A 20429-nucleotide genomic window follows, 5' to 3' on the forward strand; every position below is an offset into this window, starting at 1 on the left:
TCCAAAATTCCTACTATGAAATTGGCAATAATTGTGATGCATAAAAAATAACAAAGGACCAAAAGTGAGAGAGCTGCCTGGGGTTCTTTCTGATAAACAGATTTTTCAAATGAGATGAAACTTGAAAACTAACGATTTCTCCTTTGGCTTCAGTCAGACCTTCCTGGTTGTTGAGATGGGTGATTCCGTCACACATTTTTTGGTTATCTTTTCCTTCTGCCTTCCCTTAAGCCTTGTCATCTTGCTCTCTCTTCAATCTACATGTGCTTCCTGGGTAGTGCTGCTCATATTTATGACTTAATATATTAACAAATCTCAAATTTCTACTTTTTAACCTTGAACATTTTCTTTGGCTCTAAGTCCACTTACTAATAGACTAGTTAAAATAATGTAACTTGGTTCTTTCACTTTAGTTGTGAACTAACCAAACATAAAGTGCACTGCCTTAAGGTGCTATTAATTATCCCCTTAACTCTAAGTAGCCAAGACATCCTAGCTAGGGTATATTATAAAGGGGACAAATGTATCTGATAGGGACTGACTGCATTCCTTCAAGTCCCTTTCAACCCTAGGAGTGGAAGAGCAGTACTGGGAATGGAAACCAGTATTAGAATCTGAATTAGCAAGTATCTTCTTGTCTTTTGAACAAGATAAACCAGCAAATCATATATAAAGTGATATGGCAGTAATAAGTATCATTTGATTTTTAAAAAAGTACATTTCCCAAAAACTAACAAATTAATAACATCTATCATTATTTCCATTTCCATTTTAGAGGTCCTAGGAAAAATGAAGAGGTGACAAAACAAATATACATACTTTGTTTTCTGTTCAAATGACCCCCTTCTCCCTCAACTCTCAGAATATGACCTCCATAAGGGCAGGATCTTTGTCTTTCCCCTATTCTACTACTATATTCCAGTGCCTAGAAGCTCAGAGAGGCATTCCTAAATATCAAAGAATGGGTAGACATTTAATATTTCTTACAAGTTACCACACTGCCTACTTTTTTTTTTTGAGACAGAGTCTCAAGTTGTCATCCTGGATAGAGTGCTGTGATGTCACAGCTCCTAACAACCTCAAAAACTCTTGGGCTTAAGTGATTCTCTTGCCTCAGCCTCCCAAGTAGCTGGGACTACAGGTGCCCACTCCACTGCCGGGCTATTTTTTGGTTATAGTTGTCATTGTTGTTTTAGCTGACCTGGGCTGGGTTCCAACCCACCAGCCTTGGTGCATGTGGCCAGCGCCCCACCAATGGAGCTACGGGTGCTGCCCACACTACCTACTTTTTAAAATTTTTTCTAATATATTAAGAAAAGTTAAAATTAATAGATTCAAGGATAACTTCCATCATATAGGTTAACAGATTTTTTTTTGATAACAAATGCATCTGAGTAATGAAACAAAGATGACTAAAACGTTTAAATGTATCTCTCCTAAAAAATGTTTCTAGGGAACACCTCTCTGTCTAGTTTCTCTAACATTCCATGTGCTTAGTTTATTGTTTTTAATTCTCTTATACAAATAAAAGCAAATTATTAAGCAAACAAATGAACAAACATTTATGTGCCTTTTAAAGAGAATAAAGTTATTTGATTACAATTTTGATAGTAAATGTTAGGATTCTTCAGTTACATTTTCTTTCCATTTTGTTCTTACCTTCACACGAACAGCCCTGTCTCATCAAACCCACCATCAAAGAGGTACACTGATGACATTTTGCAGGAGTAGTAAAAGATTTTACGAAAAACTGGTGAGTCTTGCGCTGCAAAACAAATTGATAAAGCATACACATGGATTATTCCAATGATTTCCATGAGCCCCTATACCTCACACTATCTTCTAGAATGTTTTTAAATAAAGTTTAGTGAATTCTTTCAATTTCTCATCACATCTTATAGATTATGCTCTTTAAATATTTTTAGGTAATATTGAGCTGGAATAAACTGACATAATATAAGAAGTTAAATGATAATAAATTGCTCCTAAATGCTATTTGGAAAGAATATAAGATAAACTGTAGCTTATTTTTAGTTTACAAATCTTGGCTTCAGGATTTTTAAAAATTCTCCAAATTTTTCTTCAGCAAAAAATTAAGTGAAACTTTGCATATATATTGTATATGTATACCTATACAAATAGAGAATTTTAATATGCTTTGTATCTTCTTAGGAAGAACAAAAGGTAATTTAAAATTCTTATTTCTAAGACCATAAATCATGTATTTTCTGGGCCCAAGAACAAATAATATATTTCACAAATCTCCTTCCTTCCATGGAAGAAGGCAGTATTATGCTTGAGCAGATAAAAATGCACACATAAGAAACAGATGGCAGCCTCAAATTTCTTACTAAAAACCCAGTGAAGTTCTCGAAGTCTTGTCTGATTTACATGATGGTAAACCTATGTAGACTTTAATCTCTCTAGAATACTTCTTTCCTCTTTAAATTAACTCGTAAGCATGTTTTAACAATAAATGAATTATAATAAATAATCATTGCTTCATTCTGCTGTGTGAACTTTAGAACAAATTACTTAATTCCTATCTTCCACTTTCCTCAGGTATAAAACAAGATCAATAATAGTATCTACTTCATGGGGTGGTTAAATAAACATTAAAATAAACACAGCCTTTCAAACAGTGCCCAGCACAAAGTAAATATTCAAAAAAGGTTTTCCTTTTTTTTTCTTTTTTCAAGATGGTCTCACTCTTTGCTGGGGGAAGACTGCCGTAGTATCATCAAGGCTCACTGCATCCTCAAACAACTGGGCTCAGGTGTTTCTCCCGCCTCACCCTGCCAAGTAACTGGGACTACAGAAGCATGCTACCACACCTAGCTAATTTTACTATTTTTTTTTTTTTTAAGAGATTGAGTTCTAGCTATGTTGTTCAGGTTAGTGTCAAATTCCTGAGCTCAAATGATCCTCCCAACTTGGCTTCCCAAAGTGCTAGGATAACAGGTGTGAACCTCTGCACCTGGTCCTATTTCCTTATAAAAACAAGTTTGGCTAATTATTTTACTTTTGTGTGTGGGATTGATTTGAACTAGTAAGAACTCTATTCCATAATCCAATAAAATGCAAATACTAATTAAAATAGTTATGAAGTAGTATTTATTTCAGTTGAGACTAATACACAGGGTGTCCCAAAAATGTACACACATTTTAAGAAAGGAAAAAATGTATTAAAATTGTAATACTCAAGTCACATTTGACTTCTGCAATTACAAGAGAGATTCAACAACAAAAAGATGACTTATATTCATCTTTTGTTATCAGTATATGTTGAATATTACCATTTTAATATATATTTTTTCTTTCTTAAAATGTATACTTCTTTTGGCACCTTCTCTATATTAACAGAAAACTAAAGGAAATTTCTGAAGTTTCAAAATAAATTCTGTTCTCAATTGGGATAGGTGATTCATATACCACAAAAGAAGTTATTAACAAAACCAAGAGAAGCAGATTAGCTTCCCACACAGAATGATCTGACTACCTGCATAGTTAGGGAATGGGGTAAGATCCTTTAATTTAGAGAAGTCCAACCTCAAACTTCTATTCTAAAAGTTCCTCAGGATCTTTGGTTAGTTTCAAAGCAGCACTGGGATTTGACTATAAGTAGAACAGTAACTTCTTATTCTGTAATTGCTCTGGTAGCTCCTGAGCATCAACCAAGGTACAGACCTCCTACAGGACTTTACACACGCAGACCTTCTACAGGACTTTACGCACATCATCTCATTTGATGGAAATGATACCCTTGGGGAGAGAGAGGATCATTTCCTTATACAGAGGAAGGAACTTGTTAAAAATCACACATTTTCTCTGTCTCTGTATACTATTTTTAATTTTTGAGAAACTATTAAGAGTAAATTTTCCAGTGCTAACTTTTTAATTATTCAAAATACAGTAATGCAAAAGATATAAAGTTAGTTGACTAACTGGTTCTAGAGGCTTATATTACAATTGGAAGAAAAATTAATCAACTGCTCAAAGCAACTTCATATATTTTTTACCTCATAAAGGAGAACAAGATACATCTGAAACAGCAGCAATAAAACTGTGACTATGACAAATTTAAGAGTAATTCTTCACAATGTTTGATAAATTGCTTGAAAACATATACTGATTATATAATACTTTCTCTCAGACATGTATTAGGATGTTACAACTCTGGGAATGATAGATTAAAAAATAAAACAGGAAGAGAGGTAACTTTAGGTGACCAATCACCCAACTGGTAGGTGCTAGCTGAATTACAGGAATAAGCCTATGTTGTTATGTTTTGATCTGAGACATTATCTGTTCACTTGCTGTTAGGGCAGAGAATTAACACCTTTATACTTATTCCCTCCTCTTCCCTTCATTTTCCCAATATTATGATAGCATAATTTTGTTTTTAATATTTAAGTTATGACTTTTTAAAATCATTAACCACTAATAAGTACACTTTTTTTTTACAATTTTATTTTTATAAAATTAATAGTACCCCGTTTACTTTTCTGTGTCCCTATCACTAAATCATCTCAGACTCTCCAAAAACACTGTAAAATCTCCTTGATTCTATTTATCGCATGGTCAAACACATCATCAAGGAGGTCTTTCAGAAACTGTACCCTTTTCTATAGACCTGGACTCATTGTTGTTGAGCTGGTCTGGGCCAAGTTCGAACCTGCCACCTTCGGTGAATGTGACCAGCACCGTAACAAGTGTGCTACGGGTGCTGAGCCAATTATCCTCATTTTTTGATAAGAAAATAGAAATAAAGAAAAGATAAGTAACTTTTTCAATCTTACACAGTATGTTGTGAATCTGGAATTCCATTCCAATTTAGGTAAGTCTGGCTAGGAATTTACCACCAGGCTGTACTGTCTCTATACTTTCTCCCAAGACAGGACAAATACATTAACATATTCACCTTTCCTATCCTTGTATCCACTTCCATTGTCTTTTTATTTAGATTAGTTCTGGACTGTTGTGAATATACATTTCCTTTTCCTTTGGTATTTGCAGAATGAAGAATCATTGCTTTTATATACCACAGTTAAGTCTTCTAAGGTACCTATTCACACTAGTTTCCTCAAATCTCTCCTACTGCCCTCTTGGCTTTATGTCTCTTCTTGATAAAAAACTTCCTGAGTATTTTCAAAGGTACAGTAAAACTTCTAAGTTTTTATATATTTGAGAATATTTTAAACTTGCTCTTCTATTTAAGTACACCTGGGTTCAAATTAGATTTAACACTTCAAACATATTTCTCAATTGTTTTCTTACATATAATATTGCTGTTGAGAAGCTTGAAATCAATTTGATCTTTGTTCTTCTATACAAATAATTTTCTCTTTCTCTTCGAAAGCTATTTGGATTTTCTCTTGATCTATGATAGGCTTATATTTTACTCTAAGGTTTTTGGGTTTGAGTTTTTCTTATCTATTCTCATTAACACCTAAGGATATCTTCTCTAGAATGAGGCTTTTTGTCTTTAATTTGGGAAAATTTTAAGTTATTTTTCTTTAAATATTTCCCTACTATTTTCTTTTCTTTTGAAAGTCCTCTATACAGATATTAACACTATCTCTGCCATATATCTCAACTGTCATATTTTCCATCTTATCTTCTTCCCGCTATTTTTCTGCTCTGCAATAAATCCATCTGCTTATTCTACTATTAAAGCCATTTATTATTTCAGTAATTATATTTTCATATCAAGTATTCCCAATTTATTTTTCTTCACAACTGCCTTATCCTACACCAGGTTACCTACATTCTTCTTGTTTCTTCAAGGATTTTATTGTATTTGTTTTAAATTCAAGTTCTATCTGACCTCAAAACTTTGCTTTATCTGGGCACAAGTTAATTAGTTTTTCCTTTTTTAAACATTTTTTGCATACTTTATCTGCTTTTCAGATCCATTGACCTTTCTCATTCTGTGGATGACTCAAGGATTATGTTCTGGAGAAGCAGCTCTTTTCAGTTTTCCAGTTTCTGAAATTCTTTGACAGGAAACTGTAGATAAGAACTTAATCTCTGTGTTCCACCAATATGTCTTAATAATATGTTAGTCATATTCATGTGAAATAGAACAGGAAAAACAGAATCCACATTTCTCTGTCTCAGTGGTTTATGTCCTTAATCTCAATTTATGCAAGGATGCATACATTTATGCTAGGTTTACACCCTTAATCTCAATAGAGAATACAGAGTAGTGCTCAATATAGAGTAAGGAGTAGTGCTTAGCAGAATTTAAGAAAACTAGAAAGAAAAATATTTGTAAACTTCTCTTTCTATTTTTCTCAGTGGTGATTACATCCATTCATATAGAATTTACTTTCCTTCCAAGCTTTTATGTTGAAACTTTGAAGAAAACAGCATCAAAAAATCACATCTAACACACAAAACAGAAGAAATCCACTCTTTTTAAAAAAAATACACTATAACTAGCTTGAGTACCTTGGGTGGAAAGCCAGTTGAACCAGGACATCCCTTTTTCTTTAAAGTTGGTGTGTGAACTGGAAGTGGAGTTGAGTCTACAATCTGAACCCAGGGGCAAAAAAGGAAATAAATGTCATGAAACATTCTATCTATTTCAAATATAACTCAAAAGATACCAAAGTAAATGAAAGCAAACAAAACAATAAGGCAAAAACTTCTACTAATAAAAAAACTCAATAAAACTAAAATTCTCAGCGTTAAAAATTTAAATTTCTGCCTACAAATCTATAAATGAAACACTTGTTCACTTACTGAGTATTTAAGTTTGTAAATTTACTGAATAAAAATAAATAATTTGGAAAAGAACATTTATAGAAAAAAAGTCATAGCATGTAGCCTACATAAAAATGAGGATATTGATTTTCACACTCTTGAATTTTCTGTATTAATTCTGAAAAGTATCTGAAAGAGTTTTTAAGATTTATAGTAAAAATTGAAGATTCTTTTAACTATTCAACTTCCAAATATAGAACATATATTTCATATACTAATACAGCTCTGTGAATTTGAATGCACAGATATAAAGATCGAGGTTAGTGGATTTTTTGTGCAGAAATTAATTTCCAAAGAAAGGAGTTAGACTATTTAATATCTTTTGGAATTTTGAACTTAATACAAATTTAGTTAAAAACAATTTATTAGTTAGCTATGTATTAAATAAAATATAGTATCCTTTCATGAGGTATTATTGTATGATTTTTCTTCAAATGAAAGGAACTAGAGATTTTATTGGATATTACTGGGGGTCCAAAAGAGCCATTCCTTAATTAGCAAAATATAAGAGAAGACATAAAGAATAACTGCCTTTTAGGATGCCAAGCAAGAAAATAAGAGGAAAAAGGTAGCCCTTATGTAAGATTAAAGAATAAAGTATTCAGAGAAAACTAGATGATCTCACTTTGCCTTTTTTACTTTATCACCTCTAAAATTAAATATTTTATATGTATTATAGCCTTAAAATGAAATTCAGTTGAGCTTCTCAGTGTTTTCTATTTGTGAGTCTAGTTCTAATTTAAATACTATTAATTTGAAAAAGATTGAAAAAATTTTACAATCAATTTACAATTTAACATTTGAAAAGATAAATTTAAATGATAAAAGAACAATGAAGATCTATATTAAAGTTAATAAAAATAATAGGTAACAAAATTGTCATTAGAATTTACATGGGAAGTCCAAGAGAAGTTAAAAGAATTAAAAAGAGTCACAGAGGCGCTGGATACAAGATCAACAGAGTTTATGAAGACTGGCAAGGCCTAATAAGAAAAATTTACTTTGAAAGGATCCTACTTAACCATTACAACAAAAGATTTAAGTGCCTAGGAACAAATTTAATAAGCAATATGGAGGACACTGAAAATGATAAAACTTTACCAAAGAATGTAAAGAATAACTAATATGTATACCATGGTGATAGATGGAAATACCCAATATCATGAAGATGACATCCTCCTCAAATAAATCTATAAATTCAATGCAATTCCAATCAAAAGCCTTACAAGGAACTTGATATGCTAATCCTAAACGTAGTATGAAAAAGTAAAGGGTTAAGAAAAATGGATGGAGAATAAGGTAGGTGGGGATGGCTCACCATACCAGGGATCAGGAATTATTTTACAACGATAGCCATTAAGACAATTCCATGTCAGTACAAGAACAACAAAAAGAACAATGAAAGAGAATAGAGAACCCCTAAGCAGTCCCAAACATAGAAAGCAGAGACAGCATTACCCATCAACAGGGGAAATATAGGAGAGTCAGTTGTTTAAATGGAAAAAAGAGGTTAGAACTCTCCATTTCCCATTACATAATACATAATAGTAACTTTGAGTTTAATCGCTGCATAGGGAAGAATTGCCTTAAAAAGACACAAAAAGCAGAAGTCATAAAGGAAAAGACTGATAAATCAAAACTTTTGCAAGACAAAATTAATACCAACAATAATACAAAAATAAGCCACAGACTGGGAAAAAAAAATTTGCAATGCATATAGCCAGCAAAGAATTAGTATTCAGAATATATAAAGAACAAAGAACACTTAAATAATAGGAAAAATAATTCAACGGGACAATGGACAAGGGACATGAACAAGCAGATCATCCATCATCAACAAACATAGGAAAGATGCTCAATAACACTAGCAATGCAAGTTAAAACAAAAGTGCCATTTCACATCCGGCAAACTGGCCAAAGTTAGTATCTGATAATACCAAGGGCTGGCAAAGATGTTGGGAAAAGGGAGAACTCTCATACACTCCTGGTGAGAGTCAAAATTGGTCCAACCACTGTGAAAAACAATTTAGCAGGATCTAGTTAAAGTTGAAAATACATATATCACATAACTCAGTAATTCTACTTCTAAGTTTATACGTTAAACTAACTCTGCATGTTTGCAAAAGTAGATCACACTAAGATGTTCACTTCAGCATTGACTATAATAACAAAAAATTAGAAACAAATATCCAGCATAGGAGAATGGATAGCTGTGGTTTGTTCACACAATTTAACATTATGCAGCAGTTATTACGAACTTAATGAACACATATCTGTATGAATAAACCTGAAAAGCATACTTTTGAATGAAAAAAGTTACAGAAGGATACAGGCAACATTTGTGTAAATTTTAAACACCCTATATACCATTTATGGATATAAATAAAATAAACGTGTAAACCAAGGAAGGAAAGATGTGAGCCAGCTTTAGGATAGTTAGATATATCCAGGAGAGTACAGAGGGGAATGGTGTAGGGGAGGCTGTTCCAAATGTTTTTAGATTTTTTTTTTGAATAAAAATCTGAAAAAAAAAAACAAGGCAATATGTTGTTATCTGTTAAATCTGTAGGTGACAGTTACATGGGCATTTATCATATTCTCTACATGCTTAAAATATTTAATCATTAAAATAAAAATATATAAACCCAAAATATCAAGACAATTATAATGAAGAAACCCAAGGGTCTCATTAACTTAGCTCATCTGAAAGAGTCTACCACAGGATTGGAAAAAACAAGTCAGAATCTGACTAAAACTCATTATTTCACTTCAGACAGCTTTTCATATTGAACTATTTGCTTCTGCTAGAATGTTAGACACAGTTCTAGAGATTAAAATATGAAAAATAAAGAGCTCTGGCTGACCTGTGATGCTGAGTAAAGAAATAGAACTGCGCTTTGTGGCAGATGGCATGAACTGAGGTATACTATTCTACCTTGTGGAGGAAATGATCTCTCTTGAGAAAGTGAACCAATTGATTGATATTCAATGTAAACACAACATAGTTTTTCATACTATTAAAAGGCATGACTTATCATAGTTGAATGTCAATTACTGCTTTAGCAGCTGCCAGCAATGACATTTTTTAGCTCTACTTACGATGCATGCATGCATTGTATGGTGGCTTATTAAATTTATTAGAAGAATTAAATTCTGAGAATAGCCCCCATACTGCCACATGCCTACAAAGTTTGTATGTAAGTCCAAAATTCACATAATTCTATCCTCTGTTCTACACAGTTCTCTAATTAAAGATTGCCTTTACATATATAGAGAGTGTATTTCAGGTTGAATATTTGGGGGCAATTTTCTACCTTAGTTTTCTACTTCCATCTATATTATCAATTAAATGTAGTAATTTCCAAGAGACTTGTAACCTATTATGAAATACATCTGACTAAGAGAAGACAGATATCACTTGTTTTTCTCAATTCCCTCTTTCCTGACACAAGTGAAAAGTTAGAAAGCAAGGCTGCTCCAATGAGGCACCTTAACTGGCTCAGCTTCACTAGATGTGGAAGGAGATGTGGACCTTGACTGGATGTAAAACTTGATGCTCGAGTTCCGTACATATGTGTTCTCAACGGGATCAGTCTAGGAAAATAAGTCAGGAAAAACAAAAACCCAAGAAATCACTTTTAAACAATGTGTAGCTCACGATAAATTTCTGTAAGTCATGATCATGACAACATTTCTTAAGAAAGGAGGATGACAAACTTTAACTTGCATATTCCTGTAGGGATGTGTCAACACACAAGAGAATGAGCTTCAATACACATAAGGCTTAAGACAGCAGCGGTGAACCGAAGGCTCCTTCCCAATCTCCACGGTTGACCTTTAACCTGAAGCACTGGTCTCTATTTATATTCCACATAGAACTTTTATCTTCCACAAAATAAGTCACATATGTGAAACACATGCAAAATACTTAATAGAGATATATTCTACAGATAATTTTGTCCTTGACAAGAATCAAATTTCATCTCTTACAAGTCATTTATTGAAGGTAAAAGAAACTAACCTGTCAGTTTTGTGCTGCTCACTACCATAAATCTCCTTTTTATTCTGCAGCAGCAGAAATACCAGCACTTAATTCCAGTTGTACCCTTTTAAGCCAAGTATGTTTGGAAATTAAAAGTGCTCTGGGCTAAATTTTAGCATAAAAGACCTTACAAAGCACACTGTTTTTCAGTTTAGTAATTTTCAGAATTACTAAAATTGAGTTTTTAAAAGGAAAGAATAATTAAGGCAACTTGGAAAGGAAGCTAGAGAACCTGTTTTGAATATGGTGTACAGCAAGAACAATGATTAAAGTAATAATGGACCTTGTACTCAAAACTGGGTAAACAAAATCTCTTTAGAATTCTGGGCTGAATGTTAAATGATTGAGAATAGAAATACCTGGAAAAAGGGTTTCCCTAGAAATTTGCTTTTGAGGTCTATTTTCATCTCGACAGAACTCTAGGCACACAGCTTCAATCTCTAAGGGTACAACTTAGAGATATTTTCTCAACTTAAGGCAATTTTCCCACCTATAATATATATTGTTATTAAATGCATAGAAAACAGTCAACTTCCATTCAACGTGGGAGGGACAGGTCAGGAGGCTGGAGACACTACCGTAGACCTTTACAGGTGCCCAACTGCAACCTCCCAGGGGGGTGGGCATGCACAGGCACTCTAGCAACCCACAAAGCAAGGCCAACACAAACCTTTAATTACTGAATTTTGGAGAAGTGAGAAAAAAGGTCTCAGCGAGGGAATCTAAGTGACTTGGAGCCACTAATTATTTATCAACTGCTAGGAAAGTACTTCCACATTTTAAAAACTGGAACTACTGAACTAAAGCTTACAGCTGAGTATCAGCTCTGTATGTGTGATGTGGCTAATTTCATACAACTATTATACCTTGTGAAACTGGAGAGTCAGGCCTGAATCTCACCTCTTGACTCCAAATTCAGCACTCTTTGTCATACCACAGGCTTCGCCACAGCAGAGGCACTCAAAGTGATTTAATAATCATGGAGACTGAGTTATATCATTTCATTTCCTAATAGTGAATTTTGTTTGGGGGTTAATTTCTTTGTGGATATAGGTGTTTACACATTTAGTTTTAGTGTAACAAAATAACTTGTACACTATTTTAAGAAAAATAGCCATTAGAATGGGGCCATTTAAAGAAAATTTAAAAAGTTTCTGATCTGGCTGGGCGCCTGTAGCTCAGTGGCTAGGGCACCAGCCACATGCACCAGAGCTGGCAGGTTTGAGCTCAGCCCAGGCTTGCCAAACAACAATGACAACTACAACCCAAAAAAAGCCAGGCACTGGGGCAGGTACCTGTAGTCCCAGCTACCTGGGAAGCTGAGGCAAGGGAAGTGCTTAAACCCAAGAGTTTGAGGTTGCTGTGAGCTGTGACACCATAGCACTCTATCAACTGCAACATAGTGAGACTGTCTTAAAAAAAAAAAAAGTTTTTGATCTGTCAAAAAAGCCTTTAGCCTTCTTGCTTGACTGAAAAAAATAAAATGAGAAGTTCCTGTATGAAAGGTCATGTTGTGAACAGGACTGAATAATTAATATTAATATATTGGCTTTGTATACTCTGTGTCCAATTACTTAAAAACTTTTTAGAAATGAGAAATGCAAACACTTGCTGTTTCCAATAGCACTGGCTGTAATTTCCCAGCAGGCCTGTTTATGAACATGTAAACACATGCTGACAGAGGTGAGCACACTGTCTCATACTTTTTTGCATGTAAATTACCATGTGCTGCCTTAAGCCATTTTGTCAGTACATGGTCTAACGGAGGTTTACGTCACGAAATCATCAAATCTAAAAAGCAGGGCTTCCCTTGCCTTCAGAGATGGCTGTTAAAACATTTACCAGCATGATTTTAAGACCCTATGAAAATGTGAAATTATGATAGTGGATACTGGGGAAAGCAAAAATGTACTATCAGTTTCATCTATGATTACACAAATTAAAGACTCAAATAACTCTTGAGGTTTTTAATACCCACCTCTTGGCTCTTATAAAGAAATACTATTTTTGTTAATTTTAAATTTCAGATTAATATGAGAGTACAAATGATTAGATTACAATGTTTGCATTTGTTAGGTAAAGTCCCTGTTGTAGTTGTGTCCTGCACCCAGGGGGTGTGCCATATACCCTTACGTTGTGCCCAGTAGGTGGGAGCACACCAATCCCACTGTCCCCCCCCTTTTCCCCTCCATCTCCCAGCTTGAATAATTGAGGTTTTCTCTTTTATGGGTGTACATTACTTCATCTACTGGCTTCATATTAGTATTGAGTACACTGGACACTTGCTTTTCCATTCTTGTGATACTTTACTAAGAAGAATGTGTTTTAACTCCATCCAGGCTAATTCAAAAGATATAAAGTCTTCATCTTTTTGTATGGCTGAACAGTATTCCATGGTATACACATACCACAGTTTATTAATCTATTCCTAGGTTGATGGGCACTTAGGTTGTTTCCACATCTTGGTGACTATAAATTGGGCTGCAACAAACAATATAGTGCAAATGTCCTTATGATAAAATAATTTTTTCTCATCTGGGATGTGTAGTAGAGGGATTACAAGATGAAAAAGAAGGTCTATTTTGAGTTCTTTGAGGATTCTCCATACTTACTTCCAAAGAGCCTCTGTATTAGTTTGTAGTCCCACCAATAGTTTTTGTTAATAAGCCTTTCTCCTAACAGACCTCATTTTTAGCTATTGATAAAAATGAAAGAAAACAATTTAAAACAATTTTCTTAGCTGAATGAGGTTAAAGGTAGTTATTCCTAAGTAAAAAAAAAATTTAAATTAAAAAGATATACCAGAACAAATTGTAAAATTAGAATAAAAATGACTATTCTAGTTTTTTAGAGCTGTATGCTATTAAAGTAAAAATCAAAAGACTTAAATCTAAGGCACGAAACAATAAAAATCCTCCAAGAAAGTATGGGGAAAACACTTGAAGATATTGGCTTGGGGAAAGATTTTATGAAAAAGACTTCCGTGGCAATTACAACAACAAAAATAAGCAAATGGGGCTTAATTAAACTGAAAAGCTTGCATACAGCAAAGGAAACAACCACCAAAGCAAGTAACTTTCAGAATGGGAAAAGATATTTGCATGTTATACATCAGACAAAAGCTTGATAACTAGGATCTATAGAAAACTCAAATTAATCCACACAAAAAGCCAACAATTCCATTTATCAATGGGTAAGAAACGTGAATAGAACCTTCTGTAAAGAAGATCGATGAATGGCTAACAAACATAGAAAAAAATGCTCATAGACCCTAATTATCAGAGAAATGCAAATCAAAGCCACCCTGGGATATCACCTAACCCCAGTGAGAATGGCCCATATCATGTAGTCTCAAAGCTGCAGATGCTGGCGTGGATGTGAAGAGAAGGGAACACTTTTATACTGCTGATGGAACTGGAAACTAATACAACCTTTTTGGAAAGAAGTATGGAGAATCCTCAAAGAACTCAAAATAGACCTCCCATTTGATCCTGCAATCCCATTACTGGGCATCTACTTAGAAAAAAAAGTCATTTTATCATAAGGACATTTGCACTAGACTGTATTGCAGCTCAATTTATAATCACCAAAAATGTGGAAACAACCTAAATGCCCACCAACCCAGGAATGGATTAACAAGGTATAGAATATGTAAATAATGGAATACTATTCAGCCATTAAAAAAGATGAAGACTTTACATCTTTTGTGGATTGAGGTGGAACACAAGAATGTAGAAGCAAGAATCCAGTGCACTCAATTCTAATATGAAGGCAATAGATGATCTAATGCAAGGTGGGGGAGGTGGGAGTAGGAGAACGAGGGGAGAGGGGAAGAGAGATAGAGTGGGGGGTCATGGTGTATGGCATGGGGTTGGGAAACAATTATAAGAGGAACTTAACACATGCAATCATTATAACCTAATTCTTTGTACCCTCAATAAATCAGAAACAATAATAAACATAAAATAAAAAAATCAATTTCAGAGATTAGATAAATTAGTTTTCTTAAAAAAATTAAAAGTAAGTGAAAATAATGGAATATTTGTAGATGATATTAACTGAGCATATTAAAAAGTTGAACTGTAACATCCCCAAAGTAGCAGACAATAAGTACAATATCGCATATTTATCAAAGTTTTAATTATCACCCACCAGATTATGCTTTTTATGATGTTATTAATTTTAACTATAATTAAATGCTTACTAATACATTTATAACAGCAATGAGCTATTACTAATTCACTTATATTTACTAAGCAGCAACTAATTCTATTAAACTTTCAGAATATTCAATGACTACATATTAGGATTTGAAGATAGACTAAATTCATTTTGATAATATTGCTAGTTATTTTTATACAAAGTGCCTTAAAATCTTAACAACAAAGACAGTTTTTATTAACATTATACTTAAATCATGGAAGTTAAATTTTTTGTGTCATTCTTTGCATGCTGAAACATAGTGTTAAGTATAAGCAATCAATGGAATAAAGCAGCAAGATTAATAGATGAAATACATCAACAGCAGAGATATTTTAATTCAATAATTAGATTTCTGATAACAGAAAGAATAAAAAAGAAAAAATAGTAAAAGGCAATAAATAGACAATATTTATTGGATAGTATATTTTTGATACTGTCCAAAGAAGAATCTAGGAAACAAATCTTAACTGATCATTGTAAGCAATTCACTCATTATTTCTAAACGGCAATACACTGAAAAAATAAATAAGGAATATCTTTATACAAATGAAACTTAATGGTATGTTTTGGTTAACTAATTGTTTTCCTAAGTAAACACATTTTAAGCAGTTATTCTGATGAATATGCATTAATTAAAAACATCTATTATACTCCAATATTAGTTTTACTTAATGTTCTACTATTTTAAGAAAGCAGAAAAGTTGAATATTAGCAGTACTGTCTGTTCACACTATATAACACTGTTATACAAAAAGTCCATAACGCTCCCTGAATTGATTATGGTTTTTCTAATAAATAATCCCCAAACGTATTTTTAAAGTAAAACATAAAAGCTGAAAGCATTTTCTTTTTTTCTTTCCAAGACCAGGCACCTGGCTATTTTTGGATGATCCCCTTATCAGGAATTCCTCAAATTATGATGTATGGTCTTCCCAGTAATAAAAAAGCCTCTTATCTTGAATATTTATCAATGGGCCTTTTCTACCCCTACCTCAAATAATTATAGATTTGTATAAGCAGCAACATTCTCATAAAAAAACGTTTTTACGTAAAAGATTAAAAAATATACCTACTATAAACAGTCTACTGAAAAATAGTTTACATTTAACATGCTTTTTCTATTGAATATAAAAGTCAACTGAAAAAAAATTCGATTTTTATTAATTTTCTTTCTCCTTTAGTTAGAAGTATTTTGGAGACCAAATGATAAGTCATCTAATACTTTTGTATTCAGAACACTTACAACCTTAAACCACTGGTGATATGATTATTTTCGCTAACTGAGCTTACAATTATAATACAGGATTACAAAGGTACTGTATCATTTGGAAAACAGTAAATATAATATTTTATCACTCTAAAACAAATAATTACTGAAGGTTATGACTAGTAAGTATGATCTTACTAGTTACAAATAATATATTTCTCTTTATGGAAATTTCTTCTCAAGTGATTTTATATATATTTTTTGAGACCGAATCTCACCCTGTTGCCCTGGGTAGAGTGCCATAGCAACCTCAAACTCTTGGATTCAAAGCAATCCTATTGCCTTAGCCTCCTCAGTGGCTGGGACTACAGGTGCCCACCACAACATCTGGCTCATGATCATGAAGCTGACAAATAAACATGAAAAACTTGTTATCTATCACTGACTGTTCTTTTTTTTTTTCTTTAATGTTTTTGGAATCAGGGTTTCTCTCTGTTGCTCAGGCTGGAATGCAGTGTACAATCACAGCTCACTGCAGCCTCAAACTCCTGGGCTAAGTGACTCTCTAATCTCAGATTCCTGAGTAACTAGATCTATGCCACCATGTGTGGCTAGTTTTTCTTTTTCTTTTTTCTTTTCTTTCTTTCTTTTTTTTTTTAATGAGACAGAGCCTCAAGCTGTCCCCCTGGGTAGAGTGCCATGGCATTACAGCTCATAGCAACCTCCAACTCCAGGGCTCAAGTGAGTCTCCTGCCTCCGCCTCCCAAGTAGCTGGGACCACAGGCACCCACCACAATGCCTGGCTACTTTTTTTTGGTTGCAGCTGATCGTTGTTGTTTGGCAGGCTCAGGCTGGATTCGAACCCGCCACCTTAGGTGTATGTGGCTGGCGCCTTAGCCACTTGAGCCACAGGTGCCGAGCCTCTTTTCTTTTTGATAAAGACAGGTCTTGCTATGTTGCTCAGGCTGGTCTTGAAGTCCTGGGCTCAAGTGATCCTCCCGCTTCAACCTCCCAAAGTGCTGGCATTATAGGCATGAGTCACCATACCCAGCCTCATTTTCCCTTTCTAATGTTACTATTTGCCATAGTAGGTTAAAATCCCAACAAACAATACCAGTGAGCCTATTGCTTTTCAACTGGGGATTGTGTATATATGTATGTACATGACTGGTGTTGAGATGAAGGCTTGTTTAGAAAAATGTGAGACTTTTCCAGATATAGATCCCCCCACTCTAGGAATAACAATATCTTATAGCACTTCTAACAAAACTGGTAGACCTGTTTTGAGGCTAAGAAAAAAGAAGCTAGCATTAGCACTAAAGGATGTTTATAGTTCATTAATAATATACATATATAAAGACTGGTATACATTTTTTTAAATCTTGGAATTATCTTAGAAAACAAAGAATTTATTATTAGCATCTCCTCAAATCATCTTAAAATACAAAGGATTATTAATATCTTCTCAAATCTATACATGTAAGATATTTAGGAAGATTCCTAGGAACTATATTTTTTAAAAAAAACCTCTCTCAAGATTTCCCCTGTACTGAATTACATAAAACTATAGCAAATAACATCTGTAATTTCTTCCCAAATCTTTAAAAAAATTTTGTATAACATGAATTAAGTTTTCTTTCCACATAATTAAAATCAGTAAGGAATATTTACATATTTGCTTATATCATATTATTTAGAAACTCATTTACTTCGTATTTGGTCAATTTAGAAAGCATAACTTTAGGATTATTTTTCCTCCAATCAAGATGAAAAAGATATCTTATCATTTTAGTAGTTTGGTTACAGATATTTTTATGAACATTCCTAAAGCTTTGCGGCCAAAGCCAAAAAAAACAAAAACCAAACGAAAATACATAAAAGCATAGGAGCGACAGCAGGAGCAGCAGCACAAAGCATGCAATAATGTAATAATATATCACAAAAACATTAACATGTTCTGCAACCACAGGCAAAAGGGTAAGAGGGGGACAGAAGGCATCGGGAGGGGTACACACAGTGCAATAGTCTCTTACACGTCTGCCTTTGCTAGCTGGAGTACAGGATGGAGAGCGCTTCAACAGAGAAAGGAGAATACTCCATGTTACAAATATTTACACACATAACACTCTCAATGACTACTAGAGTACTAACAGACAAAGATTATAAACACATATAAGGTCATATTTTCAGATAGGTTGAAAATACATAGGTTTTCAGGAAAGAATAGTAAAGAAACAATTGCTCAGATTAGTTCTAAGGTTAAGGATAAATTTTTCATTGACCCATGTATGACCCAGAGAATAACACTCCATCAAATGATGGATAATTTCTTTTCTGGAAAGGTTGGCAGGAGCAAGTGGAAGCAGATGAGAACACAAAGGATATAGATAATTCTCATTAAGTGCTGGCAAGCATTTAATAAGACATTTAATTAGGTACCTACCCAATTTATACTGTTTTCAAGGATGATTCTTTTAAACGAGAAGTTAAATTATGACTTCAGAATTAATGATGGATTAAAACAAAAACACAGTTATTTGAACAATACTGTCTATTCTAATTAGATGTTAGACTTAAAGGAGGGACTTTTACCTTTCTGACATTAACGAATTAAGTAATTAGAAAAAAGTAACAATTATTTCGAAACAGTTTCAAGTTTCTGAAACTTTGTGATGCTCAAGTGGTAGAGCTTCACAAATCAAAACCACGTCTATTTAGGCAATTTCTTATATTCAATCCAACCTAACATTTATTGAGAGTCTACAATATGTCAGGTACTATACAGACATTACAAGGGACTGAAAAGTGAATAAAGCATGGCAATTCACAGACTAGGAGAGAAGACATCACGCCAGCAACAACGTGACAAAACCTATCACAGAGATATGCACGAGGTGTGTGGGAGAACTTGGAGGGACGTAGGGAGGAGCGAGAGAGGGGAATTTGTATACAGGAGTTAGAGAAAATTTAAGAAAAAAGTGAAAAGTATAAGAAAACATCACTCAGTATTACCAGTTTTACAGTTACAATAATTCTGGCAGATAGGTAAATAGCAACTACTATTTCAGAGGAAACTGGAGTAGAAAGTGACTTGAACACTGTGTCCCAAAGAGTCAACAGGAATCCAGGATTAGAAGGCCTCTAGATTTCTAAACAAATTTTCCATACAGAGGCTAAAGTCTCAGGTCCACACCTAGTAACTTTTCCTTAGGAAGAGTAATAGGAAGCATCTCTGTCATCCCTTCTTGTCCGCAGTACCAAACAACTAAATAATAAATAAAATCATCCCTGAACCCTTCCTCAACCTATCATTTAACCTTTCTCCTCTTTCTTGCTAATCATAATAGTTAACAATATATTGTGTCTGAGTATATATGGGTACTTCCGAAGTGTTTTACATACATAAACCCTTTTAATTCTTACAGAAACTCTGTAAGGTAGATATTATGATCCCCATTTTTTTTTTTCTTTTCAGATAGTCTCATTCTGTTGCCCAGGCCAGAGTACTGTGGCATCAGCTAGCTTACAGCAACCTCCAACTCCTGAGTTCAAGTGATCCTCCTGGCTCAGTCTACTGAGTAGCTGGGACTGCAGGTACCAGTCACCATGCCTGGCTAATTTTTCTATTTTTAGTAAAGATGGGGTCTTGCTCTTGCCCAGATTGGTCTCAAACTTCCAAGCTCAAGCAATTCTCCTGTGCTGGCTTCCCAGAGTGCTAGGATTAAATGTGTGAGCCACTGTGCTCAAGCAATGATCTACATTTTAAAGATGAAAAAAACATATTAAATTATCTGAGTCATAAAACTGGTAAGTGGTAAAGGCAGGATTCAAGCCTTCTCAGCCAGACTTCCTGAAAATGGTGCACAATCACTGCCTGTACTTCCTGACCTCCTGAATCACTTCAATATAATTTGGACTATGCTTTCATCACCTTGATGCTGATACGATCAGTATTTCCTGTTGGTCCTATCTGACCAGTCTACCTGACACCACTTATCATTCACTTCCTTAAAAACCTTCACTTCCTTAGTTTTTCTGACAAGTTATCATCTTTCCCTTCTGTTAATCTTTTAATAATTATTACATATGGGACTTATTAAATTGTAAACGCCATAAGATAAAGTCATCTTTATTCTGGTCTTTGTCTGTATATTCATACTCATTTCTCATCAAAATTGCTTCATCCTTTTGCTGAACTGAAATCTCTCC

General features: G+C 33.9%; 1 protein-coding gene across 1 annotated transcript in view; it reads right to left on the reverse strand.

Moving 5' to 3' along the window:
- CDC42BPA (CDC42 binding protein kinase alpha) overlaps positions 1-20429 on the reverse strand; it is a 227016-nt gene that overhangs the window by 38596 nt on the left and 167991 nt on the right. The window contains exons 21-22 of the mRNA XM_023518564.1: positions 6454-6537; positions 1660-1765 (exon numbers count right to left, since the gene is read on the reverse strand). Coding sequence (XP_023374332.1) covers positions 1660-1765; positions 6454-6537 — 190 coding nt within the window. The remainder of the gene's footprint in view (positions 1-1659; positions 1766-6453; positions 6538-20429) is intronic.

The sequence above is a fragment of the Otolemur garnettii genome, unplaced genomic scaffold, assembly GCF_000181295.1.
Source record: "Otolemur garnettii isolate 467f Iridium unplaced genomic scaffold, OtoGar3 scaffold00141, whole genome shotgun sequence".
Classification (NCBI taxonomy): Eukaryota; Metazoa; Chordata; class Mammalia; order Primates; family Galagidae; genus Otolemur; species Otolemur garnettii.